Source organism: Rosa chinensis, chromosome 4 (genome assembly GCF_002994745.2).
Source record: "Rosa chinensis cultivar Old Blush chromosome 4, RchiOBHm-V2, whole genome shotgun sequence".
In the NCBI taxonomy this organism is placed as follows: Eukaryota; Viridiplantae; Streptophyta; class Magnoliopsida; order Rosales; family Rosaceae; genus Rosa; species Rosa chinensis.
In genome coordinates this window covers 61,622,427-61,640,291 of record NC_037091.1, presented here as the reverse complement: position 1 = coordinate 61,640,291, position 17,865 = coordinate 61,622,427, and the positions used below count along the sequence as shown (strand labels likewise).

At 39.2% G+C, this 17,865-nt stretch overlaps 2 protein-coding genes across 2 annotated transcripts; one reads left to right on the top strand and one right to left on the bottom strand.

The window, feature by feature from the left end:
- Positions 1-3,771: 3,771 nt before the first annotated feature.
- Positions 3,772-7,098, top strand: LOC112197725 (ribulose-1,5 bisphosphate carboxylase/oxygenase large subunit N-methyltransferase, chloroplastic). Its single transcript, XM_024338528.2, has 6 exons — positions 3,772-4,321; positions 4,430-4,458; positions 5,524-5,735; positions 5,838-5,963; positions 6,066-6,470; positions 6,615-7,098. Exons 1-6 carry the CDS (start codon positions 3,816-3,818, stop codon positions 6,822-6,824), a joined length of 1,488 nt encoding a protein of 495 aa, XP_024194296.1. The 5' UTR covers positions 3,772-3,815; the 3' UTR covers positions 6,825-7,098.
- Positions 7,099-7,165: 67 nt separating this feature from the next.
- On the bottom strand, positions 7,166-11,692 carry LOC112197724 (rhamnogalacturonan I rhamnosyltransferase 1). The gene is made up of 8 exons (XM_024338527.2): positions 10,821-11,692; positions 10,168-10,235; positions 9,999-10,087; positions 9,739-9,901; positions 9,077-9,366; positions 8,316-8,520; positions 7,839-7,996; positions 7,166-7,761 (listed from the first exon to the last, which is right to left on the bottom strand). Exons 1-8 carry the CDS (start codon positions 11,134-11,136, stop codon positions 7,488-7,490), a joined length of 1,563 nt encoding a protein of 520 aa, XP_024194295.1. The 5' UTR covers positions 11,137-11,692; the 3' UTR covers positions 7,166-7,487.
- Positions 11,693-17,865: the final 6,173 nt, after the last annotated feature.

Below are 17,865 nucleotides of genomic sequence, written 5' to 3'. Positions count from 1 at the left end.
GTGGTGTTGGCATCACTGGCTCAAAAACCTTCCTCTTCGTTAGAGAATCCAACTTAACCTGGATCGCATCTTTCCATTTAGACCAAATTTCTCTACGTTGGCATTCATTCATCAACGGAGCGTGGTTCTATATCATCGGACTCAACAAACTCATGCTCAACTAAATGCGCAACTACATCATCAATTATAATGGAGTTTATATCCCACATCTCATGTACACTAGTGTAATTTTCAAAGAGCTCTATATTCTCAGGAATAGGTTCTGACGTTGAGGCGTCCCCCAAATATAACCATAACCCGAAAGATTCTCATGAGACGGATTTTGAGTCTTGATGACCAAAGGATTGGAATGTGCCAAAGTATTATTCGAACCCACGGGCCTACCATGCATCCTAGCTGGGGCCATGGCCTATAACGCCAGAGTGCCACTCTCTTTGACGTTGGCGTCATGCCTACCTCTGTGTAGAGTGGCGCTATGTCCTCTCGTAGGGACGTCCTTCCTTGCAGGCATGTTTATAACATATTTGTGTGATCTCGTCACTTTAACGGGGATCGAGATGAGACATAGTGGGGACAGGTCATGACAATTCCTGTCGTTCCTGCTGAACATCTGTGTTCTTATCTCCCCCTAATGACGGGAAGACTGTTTCATCAAAGTGACATCCGTAAATCTAGCGGTAAGAAGATCGCCTAGCAAAGGCATTAAGTGGCGGACGATTGTTGGAGTCTCAAATCCAACGTAGTTGCCCATTCGTCTGTAAGGACCCATCACAGGGCGCTGTGGCGGTTCAATTGGTACATAAATGACACACTCAAATATGCGTAAGTAAAATACTTTTACCCAGTCACTAGTTATAACGCAGAGTTAGATTGAGTGGCATTGGGTCGTAGATGAATTAGCATAGCTGCATACGATATTGCATCACCCCAAGCGGACATAAGGAGATTGGTGCGCATTACCAATGTCCAGACTACCATCATAGTCATTTCTGAGAGACCATTTGGGTGTGTTCATGAGAATATGATGCCCAACATCAGTCCCATTGCAATAACCATCGAAAGTCTTCAATGTAAACTCTCTAACATTGTCAAGATAGGCAGCATTACAAGTGGACAATGGCACAACACGTGACCAGCGTGTTTGCGTGTCAACCAATCATCATGAGATATTTAAACATCCGCAAGTTGGTTGAATCAGTCCACAGAATCCCCATGGATTCTATGTAAGAACAGAATGAGTATTTTCATATCCTTTGCATAGGACCGTCTCAGTCCTAACTTCCCTAAGGAACAGACTTTGTAAAACGAGCGAGAGCCTTTAGAAGCAACTAATGAAGATTTTGGTTGGGCCTGAGCATCTGAAACGCTATGTAAAGCAAAGTTGGTGATTGCAGCATCACCTAGGGAGCTATTACCATGATGGACGCCATCCATGGTGTCATGGATAGGGACTGTGCCAGCCTTAGGCTGATGGTGGACGGCGACAGTGCCAGAGGCAGTAGCGGCGGTCACACTTAGTCCAAGAATCAACTTTTGATTTATGCTTCGTTTCGCTCGAAAGAATAGATGTCCGTGTGAAGTCTTTAGTAGACGGATCATCATGACTAGGATGACCTATCCTGTCGTGACAAAGTCATTATGTGTCTAAATCCAAGAAATCTTCTCTCATAACTTTATTGGATTTAATAGCTCGAATAATGACATAGAGTCCACTAGAGAGACACATAAACTTCTCTAAGATGCGCATTTTTTCTCAATCCTTAGAGGTATTGCAAAGGAGATTATTTCCGTTCTCTACATGCGTTTTCGCATGGAATCCTTTGGTTATTCATAGGTGCGATTTGCCCTAGGAGCGTAGAGAGTTTCTGTGACGATAATCAAGGTGTCATTTGGCAAGGGGAACTTGGGCTATTCCATGTCTCTGAATTAACATTGATGACCCAGTTATCGTAGTCACAAAAGTAATATGCTCATAATCAAAATTAAGTCATAATGAAAAGAACTCAAAATTTTATTCATAAGCCAACGGAGTACATCATTGTCTCTTAACCATTAGGAGAATCTAATCTAAATGCTAGCTAATGCAAAACAAAGGTAGTCGTTTGACTTCTTTCGGCAAGTAACTCCAAAATAAATATGACCAGGTGAGTAGAGAGATGTCGGTGGAGCAAAACTCGCTTAAGTACCACTTATCTCAAAACCTTCCTAGACATCATACTCATTTTGAATGAGCCTATGTGAAGAAAAACTAAACCAATGGCATTTACTACAATGTATATGGCAATTGCCTATTACATCTCTTGGAAAAATAAAGATTTAAACAAAATTGGCGATCTATTGATCCCAGCCAGATTTGTAGTCTTCAACCCTTCACTCTAGATCATCTTCTTGATCTTCTTGTTCCACATTGTGAGTTTCTCTTACTTCACAATATGCTTTGTGGGCGGTGACAATTTCTTCACAAGCTCTACAAATGTGTGCCCAATAACCGGATACTCCACATCGAGAACATACATCTCTTTGCTCAGACTCCATTGATTGAGGCGCTTTGAAAGCGTCATTTAGATGGCTCTTAGTGTTGGTGGCGCCACCAACATGGCCAGAGGCGTTGCCTCCCTCTCTCTTTCCACGTTGACCTCTTCGGTTCCGTGTTCGCCTATGTTGGAGGTTACCTTCCCAAGTAGAGCGATTATATGGACTAGAACGTCCAGAAGTATCCCTAAGGTTAGGGTTTCGCTCTTGGCGCCCTCTCTTAGGGGCGCGACTATAATTGGATTCCGGAATATGCTCTGTTTCCACGGATCTCGAATTATAGTTCTTCACAAGGATGTTGTCATGCTTTTCAGCGACATTCATAGCTCCAATAAGCTCATGAAACCTTGTGATCCGTCCTGCAGTAACATCGATTCGATAGTTCTTAGCAACCATCAATGTAGAGACGGGGAAGGTAGAGAGAGTCTTCTTAATCAACATCGCATCTGTGATCTCTTTACTACAGAATTTCATTAAGGATTTAATGCGAAGTGCTTCCGAATTGTAGTCAAGAACTGACTTGAAATCACATAAGTGGAGGCTATACCATCTCACTTATAGGTCAGGAAGCAGGGAGTCACGGACGTTGCCAAATCTTTCTTCGAGTGAGACCCACAGCCTTCTAAGGTCTTCTTCATTCAGACACTCGTACTAGAGCGAATCATCCATATGACGAGTCATTAGGATGATGGCTTCTGCCTTATTTGCCTCTAAGGCTGCTCTATGTGCTTCCAAATCTTGAGCTTGCTCAATAGTTAGCATGTCCTGGCTAGGCTCGAGAATCGTATCCAGGATTCCATCGGTTTTGAGATGCTGTTGACATCACGAACCCACCTGTGATATCCAGAGTCAGTTGTTCCCAATGGAGCAAAGTCCAATTTGTTCAGGTTACTCATCCTGAAAGAGAACAAGAAAAAGGGTTAGTTTCGGAGCGGGAAAAACTACTACGAAAACATATAAAATTTCTGAGCGTAATCGCTTCCAAGAAATTCAATTCCAAGAGGTATTGGATTAGATCGAAACAATAACGTAAGTGGTTGATCATAAAATCTCTACAAACTCTATAGAAGTTCATAGAACAGCTTTAATACTGCTAGACTTGCTCTAAAACTTTTGTAGAAAATTAGTCCGTAGTTTAATCAAACCGTTAACCACCATCGGACAAAAACTGTAGCAGATGATCAAAAGTTCAAAATCAACTACATAAAAGTAAGCTATCCTATCCACAAGCAGAAGCTATAAATCAACCGACACCAAACATCTGCAAACACTTCTTCAACACAATGGAAGTCACTCTGTTCGCTCTATCTTCCTCCTCCTCCACTTTCCTCTCCTCTCCTCTCAAACCAAAACTCAAAAACCTCTCCTCCCTAACAAAACGACCAACCCTTCATCTCAGCAACAAAGCTCTTCCCTTTCGCGTCACCTCACTCTCTGTCCCCCAATGCGACACGTCACTCCCTCCGGCGGTTCAGACCTTCTGGCAGTGGCTCCGGGACGAAGGCGTGGTCTCCGCCAAGACACTTGCAAAACCAGCTTTGGTCCCCGAAGGGATGGGACTCGTGGCTCACAGAGACATTGCGAGAAACGAGGTTGTTTTGGAGGTCCCAAAGAGGCTGTGGATAAACCCGGATGCTGTGTCAGCCTCGGAGATTGGAAATGTGTGCAGTGGTTTGAAGCCTTGGGTGTCTGTGGCTCTGTTTTTGCTCAGAGAGAAGTCTAGGGACGACTCGAAGTGGAGGCTTTACTTTGATATTCTTCCGGAGAGTACTAACTCGACTGTGTTCTGGTGGGTTTGGCTGGTTTTCGGTTTCCAAAGTTTTGATTTTTGTGGTTTGTTTATGGGGTTGAGATTGTGGGGTTGATAAGAGTGTTTGTGTTGATGGTTTCAGTGCAGGTCAGAAGAGGAGCTTGATGAGCTTCAAGGTTAGTGTGTAATTGATCAATTTCAAGTCTTGGTTTCTAATGTTAGTATTGAGAATTGTAGCTTCATCTGCGGAGGTTATAATTGTGTGATGTGATGCCACAAACCTGTTCATGTTGGTGTTAAAATTTTATATTGGACAAAGACTGAAAATCGAACATGTTATAATGTTGAGGAGTTTGATGGACATGTTGTTGTGTTCGTATATGGTTCTTAGGGCATGTTTGGTTCGCGGAAAGTAAGCATCAGGAAAGGAAACTTGTTCCTTTCTTGCGTTTGGGATGCAAAATAAAAGGAAATTATTTCCTAAATGAAGGGAAAATAAAGGGGAAAGTGGTTCCTTCCAAACCCCCAAGAGTGTGTTTGGATGAGAGAAAAAATGATGGAATTTAATTGAAAGTGAGGATTTCATAATTCCTAAAATCCAATTCCCTCGTTTGGCATTATCAGATTGGAAATTTTAAATTTCTCTGTGAAAAAAAACAAAGGAATTCGTTATTTAAATTCCTCACTTCAATTTCCACCAAAATAGGTGTCATTTACGAATTCTTTTGCAGTATTCAATTTTTATTTCCAAAACAAGACTTTTTTCTATTTTATCTTTTTATTTGTTTTAAACTTTCTTAATTTATGACACATTTCAAATCCTAAATAGATGCAACCAAACAATAGAATTTGCAATTAATGGAATTTTAGATTGATTCCATCATTTATAAATTCCTACGGATTTTATAATTTTCTCATCCAAACACACCAAGGAATCACTTTCCCCCCTTCTTTCCTTGCATTTATTATTCACAACATATTTTTTTATTACATTATTTACCAACTTTTTAACAACTTTCCTGATAACTTTCCTTACGTTACCAAACTCCATTTCGATAAGTTGTTGGAAAATTTCATTTCCCTTCCCATGGGAAAGACAAAGGAATTACTTTCCTTTATGTGAACCAAACGAGGCCTTAGGGTCATGCGGAACATAGTAAACTGATGTTGGATATGACATTAAACTTGTTCTTGGTTGCAATCCATGGTTCAAATATGATAAGATTGAGGTTGTTTGGCAGGAACTCAACTTTTGAGCACAACAATTGGTGTGAAAGAGTATGTGCAGAGTGAGTTTCAGAAAGTGGAACAAGAAATCATCCTACCTAACAAGAAGTTTTTCCCTTCTCCAATCACATTGGATGACTTCTTTTGGGCATTTGGTATCCTGAGATCTCGGGCATTCTCGCGCCTCCGTGGTCAAAGTCTTGTTTTGATCCCATTCGCGGACTTTGTAAGCTGATCTACGAGCTCTTGTTAAAAAGCTCTTTAAATACTATGATATCCAGCTGGTTTCCCCTGATATTTAGTTAAATATATCCTCTCTTTTTTTCAGATAAACCACAGTTCCAGCGTAACCACAGAAGAGCATGCATGGGAGATCAAAGGAGCAGCAGGTCTTTTCTCTTGGGATTATCTGTTCACTATAAGAAGCCCACTTTCTGTCAAGGCTGGAGAGCAGGTAAAAGAATATCAGGACTGTCTCTTTAGGCAGAGGATTGATGATCCTTAAATCTTAATGCATATGAATTGGTAGATGTAACAATTGTGTGATTCTGAACAGGTTTACATCCAGTACGATATAAACAAGAGCAATGCTGAGTTAGCTTTGGACTATGGATTCATAGAGTCAAAGGCAAATCGAAATGCGTTTACCTTAACACTGCAGATATCAGAGTCAGACCCATTTTATGGGGACAAGCTGGACATTGCTGAGTCAAATGGTATGGGTGAGACTGCAGACTTCGACATATTTTTGGACTGTTCACTGCCAGCACAAATGATTCCATATCTGCGGCTGGTAGCTCTTGGAGGAACCGATGCTTTCCTCTTGGAATCTATATTCAGGAACTCTGTCTGGGGCTTTCTTGACCTGCCTGTAAGCCATGCCAATGAGGAGCTCATATGCAGAGTAGTCAGAGATGCCTGCAAATCTGCTCTTTCTGCCTATCCCACCACCCTTGAAGAGGTCTGTTTCCAAACTTTCTAACCTCCATGCATGCAAAGTACTTTGGTGGTCTTTCGGTAGTATGTGAGATGATGATCAGTTCATTAAACTTTTCTGAGGTCTGAACTAGACTTGTAACAACCGCACACAAATCTTTCATTGCAGGATGAAAAGCTACTAGAATCAAAACTGGATCCAAGGCTGGAGATTGCAGTTGGAATCAGAGCAGGGGAGAAGAAGGTGCTGCAACATATCGATGGTATCTTCAAGGAGAGAGAATTAGAACTAGACATATTGGAGTACTACCAAGAAAGAAGGCTCAAGGATCTTGGACTCTCCGGGGAGCTAGGAGACATCATCTTCTGGGAGAAGTAGGGAAAGTTTTTGTTACTCGCCGATAGTGAAAGTACTGAGAATTCTCTGAAGAGAATGAGAAAACATTTTTCTTAACGATGGATCCCATTAAGACATTTTTGTTGCGTCTTGTACTTTCATGGCAGACGTACCAGTAGAGCTACTCCTCTTAGCAATATTGAAACATACGCACCCAGCACTCGTGTGCATAAATATAACACTTGAGAATTTGTACTCCAGTACTCCTTGAATTGCTATTTTGGGTAAAACCTCTGTTAAAAAGCATGTGGTGATTCTTTCGTTCTTTGGGAACTGGAACTTAACTGCATCAATCATTACCCTTTCTCATGAGCCATGACTAATACAAACAATTTAAACCCATATCGTGTTAATTATGAGATTATAGAACTGAACGGCACCGTATTAATGTGAAGTTCCATATACAAAGCATACAAATAAATATATGGACATTGATTTGAAGATCAGAAACAAATGAATACCACGTATCTTTGTTGAAGCCCAAATTGGGAACGAGTCCATTCTTTATGCCGTTTCCTACAAAACTCTTATCTCTGTGTGTACATTGCTGCATGCTTACTAATATGAAAGCAACATAGATTGTCGACCACTCTCAAAACAATTCCGTGGAAGCTGATTCCAGCTTTTGACGGCTTGCACTTGCAGTCACCTAGGTTTACTTAAGTTACCACGGCTAAGCAAGTCATCACAATTCGTTCCCATGCAGAGGCACTCCTGAGGATTTGCATAAAAATAGTCCTCCTCCTTTGGCTTCTCTGGGATAACTGTTCGCGGAGTTGGCTGTCCCATTCTTCTCTCATGAACGGATCTTACAGCAAGTGCAAACCCATTCCACGAAAGAGTCCCATTTAAATGCATGTCTAACAACTCGACAAGTTTTTTCCGATCTAGCAAGATGCTTTTTTTAAAACCAAGATACCTGCACGAAATGTAATTAGCAGCCTAGTTCTTTGATACTTACAGAAACAAAATCCATCTGGTGAGATTGTCACATACCTACGGTGACCTTCAACAAGCTTTGCCATGTTTCCATCATAGGTAGGGACAAAAGTATTACTGGCTACCGCAACCATAAAATCCAAAGCAGCCATTTGAGATGAATGATTCTGAAATTGTTGCAATTCCTCTGGTGCGAGAAGAGTTTCCTTCTTAACCTGAAATAAACAAGCAAGAAGACAACATTTTTCCGTTAGGAAGCTTACCTTTAAACAAAGCACAAGGTAACTACACAGAGATAGCTATGAAAGGCATGAATGTTCTAGAGTCAGGTCAAATGTGGATGGGATCTATGAGACCCTATGGTCTTGCCACATGACATAAGGCTACCCTGCTAATCATAATCAACAATTAGCTTGTGTATATTATTAGTAAACACAGTTCTGGCAAAGACTCCTTATGAAACCAGGATGGCCAGAATCTGGCAAAAGGCAAGTGTTTCACAACTGGACGCGGTGCATAATTAAGAAAACTCACAATTCGGGGAAACGAAGCTCTTAGCGGTGCAAGTCTCCTGTCCCTGCCATAAATCTCACCAGCTGCAATATAGATCTGTGTGTCTTTGCTAATACCCAATGCTTGCAAAATTAATGCACTTTCCTCTGGTGTCAGAGGACACAGCCCTTGAGACCTCTTCTCTTCAGACACTATCTCTTTCTCTCTCCACCAAGGATATGCATACCTGAAAGAAAGGTACAGCAAGCAACATTGCACAATACATGTGAGTAAAACTCGATATGATGGCTAAACATAAACAATCTTGATAATAACAAATTTGTAGAAAGTACACAAAATTAAAAATTTAGCTGATGGATTAGAAGTAATAAATCCTCTGCAAAGAACTGAAGAACCTACACCAAAAGATACATAGGGTGGCACTGGGACTGGGACTGTCATTATTACATTAGCCATTTGACTGTTTCTAACCATTCCTTTTCTCATTTCCGTATTTCTTTTACCAGCTAAATAGGAGTATATAGATCCTGGAACATTTCATTATTAGTTATAAGCAAAATAACTGAACAAAACTAATTGTTGTACTATCATAAATTATACATCATGTATTTCTTTTTTACTTGCTGAATCGTAATATTATCTACTAGCAACAGGGTTTATAAAGCATGAGCATGCCTCATTTATAAAGCAAGCAAGCCATCATAAGAAAAGTAATGATTACAGTCTGATTTTCAAATGAGCATTCCCCAAAGCAAAATGTTAAGTTTCAAAACACAACCAACCTTAACCGTTTGAGCTCCTCGGCTTCTTCAGCTGTGCAGCCATGAGTACAACCTGAGAAAGCCAGCATGTCCATCTCATACCTTAGATGCAAAGTCACGAAAGGTCCCTTTTCTTGAAGCATACGAACCAATTTGTAACCCAAAGACTCAATCTTTGGAGTGAACTTCAGCGCCTGGAAATTGACGCGACACCTGAGTTTCTGAAGATCAAGAGGTATCCAATTGTTTGCCAAGCGTGTATCTGTTCTGTTAAAGTGCAACACCTTATGCTTGCTAACAAGTGGCAGAATCTGCATAAGGGAATCAAGGCACTGAATCAGGACGCATCACTTAAAACTTCTGCATAATGGAATGAAATGACAATCAGAAAGCATCACTTAAAACTTCTGAATCAGGACGCATCACTTAAAACTTCTGCATAATGGAATGAAATGACAATCAGAAAGCAGAAACCTTAGAGACATTTTATCACACGAATAAGTTTTAATTGCATCCCACACCATGCATAATTTAATTCATGCTATCAAAAGGATGCCAACAAACAATTTCAATTGCAGAATCATCAATTCAATACCCCTACAGGACCATGGATCTATAGAAAGTAGTCAAATTAAAAAAGAGAAACTTTTCACCCAAAATGTACTAAAATGAAGTACACAAACCTGTTCGAGATAGTATTTTTCATTTGACCAACTAACAGGAGGCATCTCGAGTGGTTTATACCCATATTTCCTACTAAAGTTTTTTGGCAGTCTTCTGACAATTCGGACTTCGTCTCTCAGTGAATCAATGAAATGTCTTAAATCAAATATATCCTCAAAATTACTGCAAAAAGAATACACATAGTTAAAGTTTCAAAGCAGCACTGAAAGAAGTTTAAACGATCACAAACTCACAGTTCCATTTGGATCAATTATTATACCTGGGATCGGCCCAGAAAGATGTCTTATCAAGCTCTGGAACAACCAAAGTGAGATTTAAAAGCCGAGCAACAGTCACCATGTCACAAATCTGAAATGCAATAGTAGCTGTTAATAGCTAGATATGGATAAGGGAAGAAGCAGAGAAGGAAAGAAAAACATGGTACAAACCGCAGCACGCATTTGATTCAAGCCCCCGTTGCATGAAACTCTAAGAAACCCATTACTTGTATAATTTCCTGCAACAGTTCACATCATTAGACCCATCTTTTCAGTTACACTTACACATAACAACTTCACATTCACACATCTCATATCAAGAAAGAAACATTTGGAGTGCAATACTGGGAACAACCTCCAAGACACAGCAACAACAAAACCAAGAGAACCGAATGGAATCAATAATGCAGTCAGACAGCCTTGCGGTCTCACCACAGACACAGTTCACAATTTGAACAAAAGCTTTTAAAAAGTTGAGCTCCTCACAATTGCAAATTTTAAATTTCATCGAATTCCAAAAACTATAGCATGTGCAAGCATTCTTTTTCAAGTGCAGAGCAACACAATCCAACAACCCACTTCTCCATAACCTCAACTGCTTCAACCATCCTGCATTGCCAAATTTGCCTCACTGAATCGAAAACAGCAGTATCCATGTCGGAAAAAAACACTCAACAACTGAGCTAAATCATTTAAATGCATGCATGAACTAGTCGATTTCCATTAAAAGAAGTTGGAAAACTCATACTCAATACAACTAACAGTAGCGAAACCAATCCACAATGTCAGTAACAAAACTCGTTGGCGAGAGGAAAAAAACTCACTTGCAGGAGGAAGAGGCGGCGGAGAAAGAACCCCCTGAGCGGGAACCTGCGTAATTTGGGATATCCGATTGGTTAAGTTGGAGAACAAATGCGGACTCCAAAACTCCCCAACCGCCACCAACTGAACCAAACAAGTCCAAACAAACAAGCTTGAGCACAACCGTATGAACCACACCTGCAGGCGCGTCCTCGCAATCGCAGGCGACGGAATCGCCGGCGACGGAAGCTTGGGCGACTGAATCACCGGCGACGACGCAATCCTAGGCGACGGAAGCTTATCGCAGCGGACATGGACACCCTCAGATCTAACCTCCATCCCTCTTTCACACACCACATCGCCGCAACTTCATCGAAAATCGAAAAAACAAACAGAAAATATTTCCCAATTCAAATGCAGAGCTCTCTCCCCCCCAATCTCACAACCGCATTGCGAAATCCACCCAAATTCAGAAAGAAACAAACTTTGACGGACGATCGGTGCGGAAAATTCACGAGATACGGACAATTAAAATCTCAACAACCCAATGCAACCGTCACGCACTTTTTGCATTCCTTTTCCGGGAAACTCATCTGTTTTCTTTCAACTACTTGCTGTAAATTTCCAACCTTTTTTTTCTTTTCTTTTCTTTTGTGAAAAAAAAAAAAAAAAAAAAAATTCAGGAGAAGGGAATATTTGGCTGGTTAGAGAGATCTGCTAGGGAGAAAGGTCTCTCCTGTTTTCTGCCGACAACGATTCTGTTTCTACCTCTGAAAATATAAGCTGCCGAATATTAAAAGAAAGGATTTTTCTCTAAGCCCAGAAAAGAATGGAAGTGTTATATGTATAAATTTTCATTCTTTTTTCTTTTTTTTTTCTGTTTGAATGTTTGACAAATTGTACTGGAATTTCGTTGCTTCTGATAAATGATTACCTGTAAAATTGGACCGTTTATTGACATGCGCGCAGTACAATGATATATATGCACTCTCGATCTAGGTGGAAAAATCATGCCAATACCTTTCGTTTTTCTTCTTCGTCCCTCTAGGAAATTTCCAAATTTGATTTAGTCTCGATTATCATGTATCGAATTGATCAAATTTCAATTTCTTTTAGAGTGAAATAAACAAAAATATCACTTGTTTGATTGTTTCATGAAAAATGAAACGTCATTACCGTAGAGATTTGGGTACACTATGACAAAGACTACCGTATTATTGTAGAGTATCGACGTCGTACAATTAGTTGCTGGCTTTGAGCTCAGGCTTCTTTATCGAGCCTATGGTGGGGACTGGGGACTAGCATATTTTGGACTTCGGTTGGTTCATGGTTTTAATAAGGTTGTCATTCTATTTATGATAACAGAGGGTGTGTCTTATGATTTTCATAGTTTGTCATGCCGTCAAGAGTAAGGGGTACTTTTTGAAACTGCTTCAATGTTCTGTCTACATGCTTAAATAAAAGTTTTGGCATCATTTCAATGAAATAAACTAAACTATTAGGGATCTTATTACTCACCATTTTTACTTCAAAGAGATTCAGATCTAATGGAATATGCAATGGTTTTGGATAGGGCACGCCTTTTATGAAGCAAATGTTATGCATGTCTTCTGCCTTACATAAAGTATAAACCTCTATTACTTCAAAATAAACAAAACCTAACCAAACCACTTTTAATGCTTTGCACGTAATCGATGAAATCAAGGTATATTCATAGTCGTCAATAACTAGAATAAATTTTAATAAGAGATTTAGAGTCTCTTAAAGGAAAGTGATAAGAAATTTTGGTGATATTTTTTGGTTGGTTCTGTGTGTTTTACTAGTGATAGTGTCATTGTCCCTCGCTTAAGCCAATTCATTTGCCGGTCAACCAAGTTTCCTATGATTTAAGCATTGATTGACAAATTTCATTTCACTTTTTGTGCTAAATCTAGGGGTAAAATTAAATATTTTTGAAGGTATTAACTACACTTTGTAAAAGTCCAAATGATAACAGAATGAAAAATGACATTATTCTGATCATGCATATTACTCACTGCAATATTATTCAATGACTAATGCCAAGTAACTGCAAGTTTTTAAGTAATTACATTTTTTTTTTAACGAAATCACATATTTAAACATTGAAGTCGGTGGCTCCAACTTCTTCGCCATACTATGGTAATGTTTTTTCAATGTAAGTACACCCGTAGCCACAGTTTGAAGCTATTTCGTATCAATCTTTTCTCTTCTCTTCATTGTAGTACGCCTATATCTTCATCTATAATTGCATCTCTACCATTTTGAGTTTGACTATGATACGTGATTTTATTTAACTTACGAAAATGAAATAGATTTTGCACAATGACCGCAAAAATATAGTTTCTCTCTTTACGGCCACCGAGTTGTATCTACATTCTTGAAGATAGCCTTATTGGGGGTTTTAGTTCCAATGGATTCCCTTTTGCCCGCTGTAATAAAGCTTCACTCTCACGAAAAGTTTGCCTCATATTCAAAAAATGATGCAAAAGTGGGCAAAAAAGTGGTGACTGAAATTATGTTGTGTGCTGTTCAGTTGAAGGGGTAAAAATGTCATGAATCATATGATAATGCAGCTTAATCATACAGAATTAGGATAAAATAATGCCCCTTAATTGGGGACAATGATTATATATCTACACGAACCCAGAATTCATAGGAATCACAGCTGGCTTTTTATCCTTTTTCTAATAATAGGAATAGCTTTACAAAAGGGATATTGTAGACTTAATATGCATTAAATCATGATGATATATAATAATGTAACCAGTTAATTAAAGCACATGCTAATTAAGTATGTATTAATGTTATATCTGCTATTTATGGGAGTCGGGGGCACGACAAGGACGCGCAGTAGCAGTTCACTTAGCCATGGGCTAGGTTTACAGGCTTAAATAATATCTCTGAAATGATAAAATTTTCCGTCGAAATTTTCATATTTTCACCTTATTGATATTTAAGTGATACGATCGAGTGTATCGGATACTTGTTTTGAACTTTTGATCGTGGACTCTTGATGGATCGAATGCGTGGTGCATGATATGTGGTATATCGCAATCATAGAGTTAATGCACCGAACAGGTTGCCAATGCCTCCGATCCATTCAGCAACAAATTAAGTTCTGGCCTGCAGGCATTTACCCCTTCGATGATCCTCATTCCTCCATTGTCCCCAGAAAGTCTGCCGCAACTTACTGGTCATCTACTCTTCACTTTCAATACCATTTCTCTAGGTTACTTCATGGCTATACATTTCTGAGCAGATTACTGAAAAAGCTAGTGCTACATTAATTTGGAGAAGCTGGGAGATTAATAATGATGAACTCGATCGATCCTGAAACATACATGCCAAATTTACTTATACTATGTGTTGCTCATCGGTGCATGTGTTAATGTAAAATAGTTTTACTCGATCAATGTTGTAGTACAAGAAATTTAAATCCGGCTAGTCCCCGAGTGCTGTATACTTACACCAGCATGCATGGGAACAGTAGTTGTCAATCCAGGAGGATGGATATGTATCACCAAAAGGATAAGAGGAGTCCAAAATTCTCATGTACTTTCACCCTCCGGCCTATTGTACATGAAAAGGCCACGGTACAATTCTAAGGAAATGTTCAAGCAAACAAGCACCATGAGGGATAACCCGAACATATCCCATATATAAGTGCAGTAGTGCTCATCCAATTTTGAATGTACCGAAACAAATTGCCCTTGGTGCATAAATATAAGCTAGAGTTATTTCTCGATATGTACTAGTGGATTAATTGGTTTGCTTGAGCGGAGCTACATGCCTACATGTGTATGTTTTTTTTATTTTTGTTTTTTTTATGACTAAATACAAACAACAAGGCTAGCTAAATAGAAGCCCCTCTCATACAACCAACTTCAGAAATATCCAAGTAGAAAGCATTATTAGCCTGACGAGGTATTTTCAATGTGTGTGCTTTTGTTGTCTCCTTTGATTAAACCTTTTCCTATTCCCAAATAATTTAGCAAGAGTTTTGATGCTACACTTATTTCTACACTTCATCATCAACTCACCAAGTACAATACTGTTATTGAGTCGAATGACATATTTCTTGTAATTTTATTTTGGGTTTTTTACCAAAAGCACCAAAATGAGCAAAAATTATCTCATTTACCCCAGAAACATATTTTTGTTCTCACCTACACAATTAAACATTAAATGACCATTTTGCCCTAAGCCTAATTAATAAACTACAGCATTGCCACTCTCTTCCCTCTCTTCCCTCTCTCTCTCTCTCTCTCTCTCTCTCTCTCTCTCTCTCTCTCTCTCTCTCTCTCTCTCTCTCTCTCTCTCCAGAAGACGCCGAATCTCTCTCTCCCTCCCGCTCCTCTCTCTCCAGACGACGCCAGATGTCTCTCTCCCTCCCTCCCTCCAGCAGGACACCCACGACACCGGCTCTCACCATCGCCGCACCGAAACTCGTCGTCGTGCTCTCCGCTGCCAGGCTAGACTCCAAACCGACGATCCTCGTCGTTGAGAAGCTCGGTGAGGCCGAGCTGGACCTTCTGAAGGAGTTGACGACCGCCAGTAGAATCGGGTACGTCTTCGATTTGCTTCTGTCTCTCTCGCCGATGACTGATCATCACGAAAATTGCAACTTGATTGTATCTCCGGTCCCGGGTTGCAACCGGAGTCAAATCAATGTGAAGGCAAATGGTTAACCGGAGTCGTTGCAAAATGACTGGAATTGTGGGCAAAATGGTCAACTGGAGTCGAGATTAATATGTTCTGGCCGTTTTCGAGATTTATCAGTATGACGGCTACAACCGGAGTCTTTGCAAAATGGCCGGTGAAGACATGGGTGCCCATAGTATTTTCTAGGTGCCCAAATCAGTTTTTTTTTTTTTTTAAGTAATGGGGCAGAAGGAAAGAAAGAAAAAAATTGAATGTCTATTTAGGGGCAATAGAATAGACGTCTCTATTGGAGGGCAATAGTCGTCTATTGGAGGGTAATAGATGTTTTGAATTGGTATAATCTCTTTGTTTTTTTTCTTTAATCAAAGTTTTATTTGTCTAATTTTAGGGAGATTAATTCTAATTCCTATTCTGGCGACTGAAAGTCCTATTGGAGAGCAATAGGCGTCTATTGGGGGGCAATACATGGTTGATAGTTGTCTATTGGGGGGCAATAGACTATAGGGGCAATAGACCTCTATTGGGGGGCAATAGAGGTCTATTGGAAGGCAATAGATGTCTATTGGGGGCAAAAAAACATTTCCGATGAGATTTTTAGCAAATTCCGGTGGCCGGAATCCTGTTACCGGTGACCAAAATCCTGCGAAAATTGCCCGGATTCCGACCGCAAGTGACCGGATTCCGGCGGCCAGTGACCGGGCTCCGGCGAAGTCTCCTATGGTTTCTCTCTCTTCCATTCTCTCTCTCTCTCTCTCTCTCTAAAATGGTATTAAAAAAAATTAAAAAACAAAAAAAAAATCTTAATGTGGTATTAGGGAAGACCTCCTTAGAGTGTTTTGGGTAAGAAGGAATTAAAAAAACTTAATGGGGTAAGTGGGAAAAAAATTTCTAAAAATGAGGTAAATGTACAAAAACCTTTTTATTTTTATGACATATAGTTGAAATCGTTTCAATTTTTAAGTTTTGTCGGCATTTGATTGTTGTAGTAGACACATGTCTTGTTTGATCTATATATTTTGCATATGGTAAATGCATAAATATACATCGAGTTTTTGTTTCTGCTTCCATAACCCCCAAGATCTCAAGATTTGTACGGGAGTGATGACTTAATTAATTTTGTAAGTGATTTGATATTTTAGGGCATTTCATATATATTCGATTGGTTCTTTGCTAATCGAAATTGTTTGGTCTTTAATTTGATGTAGTCCTTACACATCTATGCAATGTAAGCCAAGTCTTCTGTATGTATCACTTCACTTGCATAATTTTTTTGTCCATCACACACACACACACACATAACGATATTAGGTCAAACATAGACTAGTAAGCGAAAACTAACTTTGATTCTGTGTCGCTAATTAGTTGCGCGCTAACATGCATGCTCGATGACAGAACTAGTTAAGAAATGCAGGCCATGAAAGAGAAATATTCTTCATAGTGTCTTGTGAGAGGGTGAGAAAGTACTATCCATCATTGTGATGCTCTCTCTATATATTATGAATTCAATCAAATGAATTTAAGCATGTACTAAAAATTGTAAGTTTATATACATGAATATGTAAAGTTTATTATAGTACTTAGGCTTTCAATAAATGGATAAGTTATTTGGAGGAAATTAAAGAATTTCGTAATTTGAAAGTTGCCGATAGTAATATTGTTTAGCATGCTTTCAACCCTCTAAGTATAACCCATGGTTGGCTAACTTAAGTCTTGATCCATCAATCTGTTATAAACTCTAGTTTCCAAACTGTTTTTCTTAGTTATTGTATAAAGTGATACCCGTGGATGGAAACTCATTTTCTCCTATAATTTTCTGCTTTGTGTCAAATTTAAGTTAGTGACATGCCTGGATTTGGTGCAGCGGACTTGCTCTAAATGATTAATTAAGACAATTATGACATGTAATCAGTTACTTAATTTTATATCATAAATACAATTAATGACTTCATACATTAATTATTTTATTATTTTTTTCTCATTAATTGATCAATTATAAGTGTTGAGTCATTTACACCGTCCGTGCGTAAAATAATTTCCATAGAAATCATCAAAAATACATTTAGCACAGTCTCGATCACATTCAAAACAATCGGGTTCGAATGGCCGGCTAAGTGGCTAACAGATACAGAGATACATAACCGTAGCCTTCATTCTAGGAGCATGATAACGTGAATGTGCTTCCTAATTGCTAGAATATAATTGCATGTATTGGATTTTTTTTTTTTCAAAAACTCTTGAAACAAATAATGATTTCATTCCTGCAAATGGTCGACCAAATACTCAAATAGCACACATATGAATGTGTACGTCTATGAATCGATCGGGGAACCCAGTTTTGTTATCCACTGAACAAAATCTCATGCCGAGTACTAAGTCCTGCAATTT

What these genes read in the sequence shown, in the direction of transcription:
- LOC112197725 (XM_024338528.2), top strand. Translation starts at nt 3,816, where the DNA reads ATGGAAGTCACTCTGTTCGCTCTATCTTCCTCCTCCTCCACTTTCCTC. An exon ending in GGAGCTTGATGAGCTTCAAG is followed by an intron (nt 4,459 to 5,523) that starts GTTAGTGTGTAA and finishes GTTGTTTGGCAG; the next exon opens with GAACTCAACTTTTGAGCACA. An exon ending in ATCCCACCACCCTTGAAGAG is followed by an intron (nt 6,471 to 6,614) that starts GTCTGTTTCCAA and finishes CTTTCATTGCAG; the next exon opens with GATGAAAAGCTACTAGAATC.
- LOC112197724 (XM_024338527.2), bottom strand. Translation starts at nt 11,136, where the DNA reads ATGGAGGTTAGATCTGAGGGTGTCCATGTCCGCTGCGATAAGCTTCCG. An exon ending in AAAAATACTATCTCGAACAG is followed by an intron (nt 9,367 to 9,738) that starts GTTTGTGTACTT and finishes TCCCTTATGCAG; the next exon opens with ATTCTGCCACTTGTTAGCAA. An exon ending in GAGGAGCTCAAACGGTTAAG is followed by an intron (nt 8,521 to 9,076) that starts GTTGGTTGTGTT and finishes CCTTTCTTTCAG; the next exon opens with GTATGCATATCCTTGGTGGA.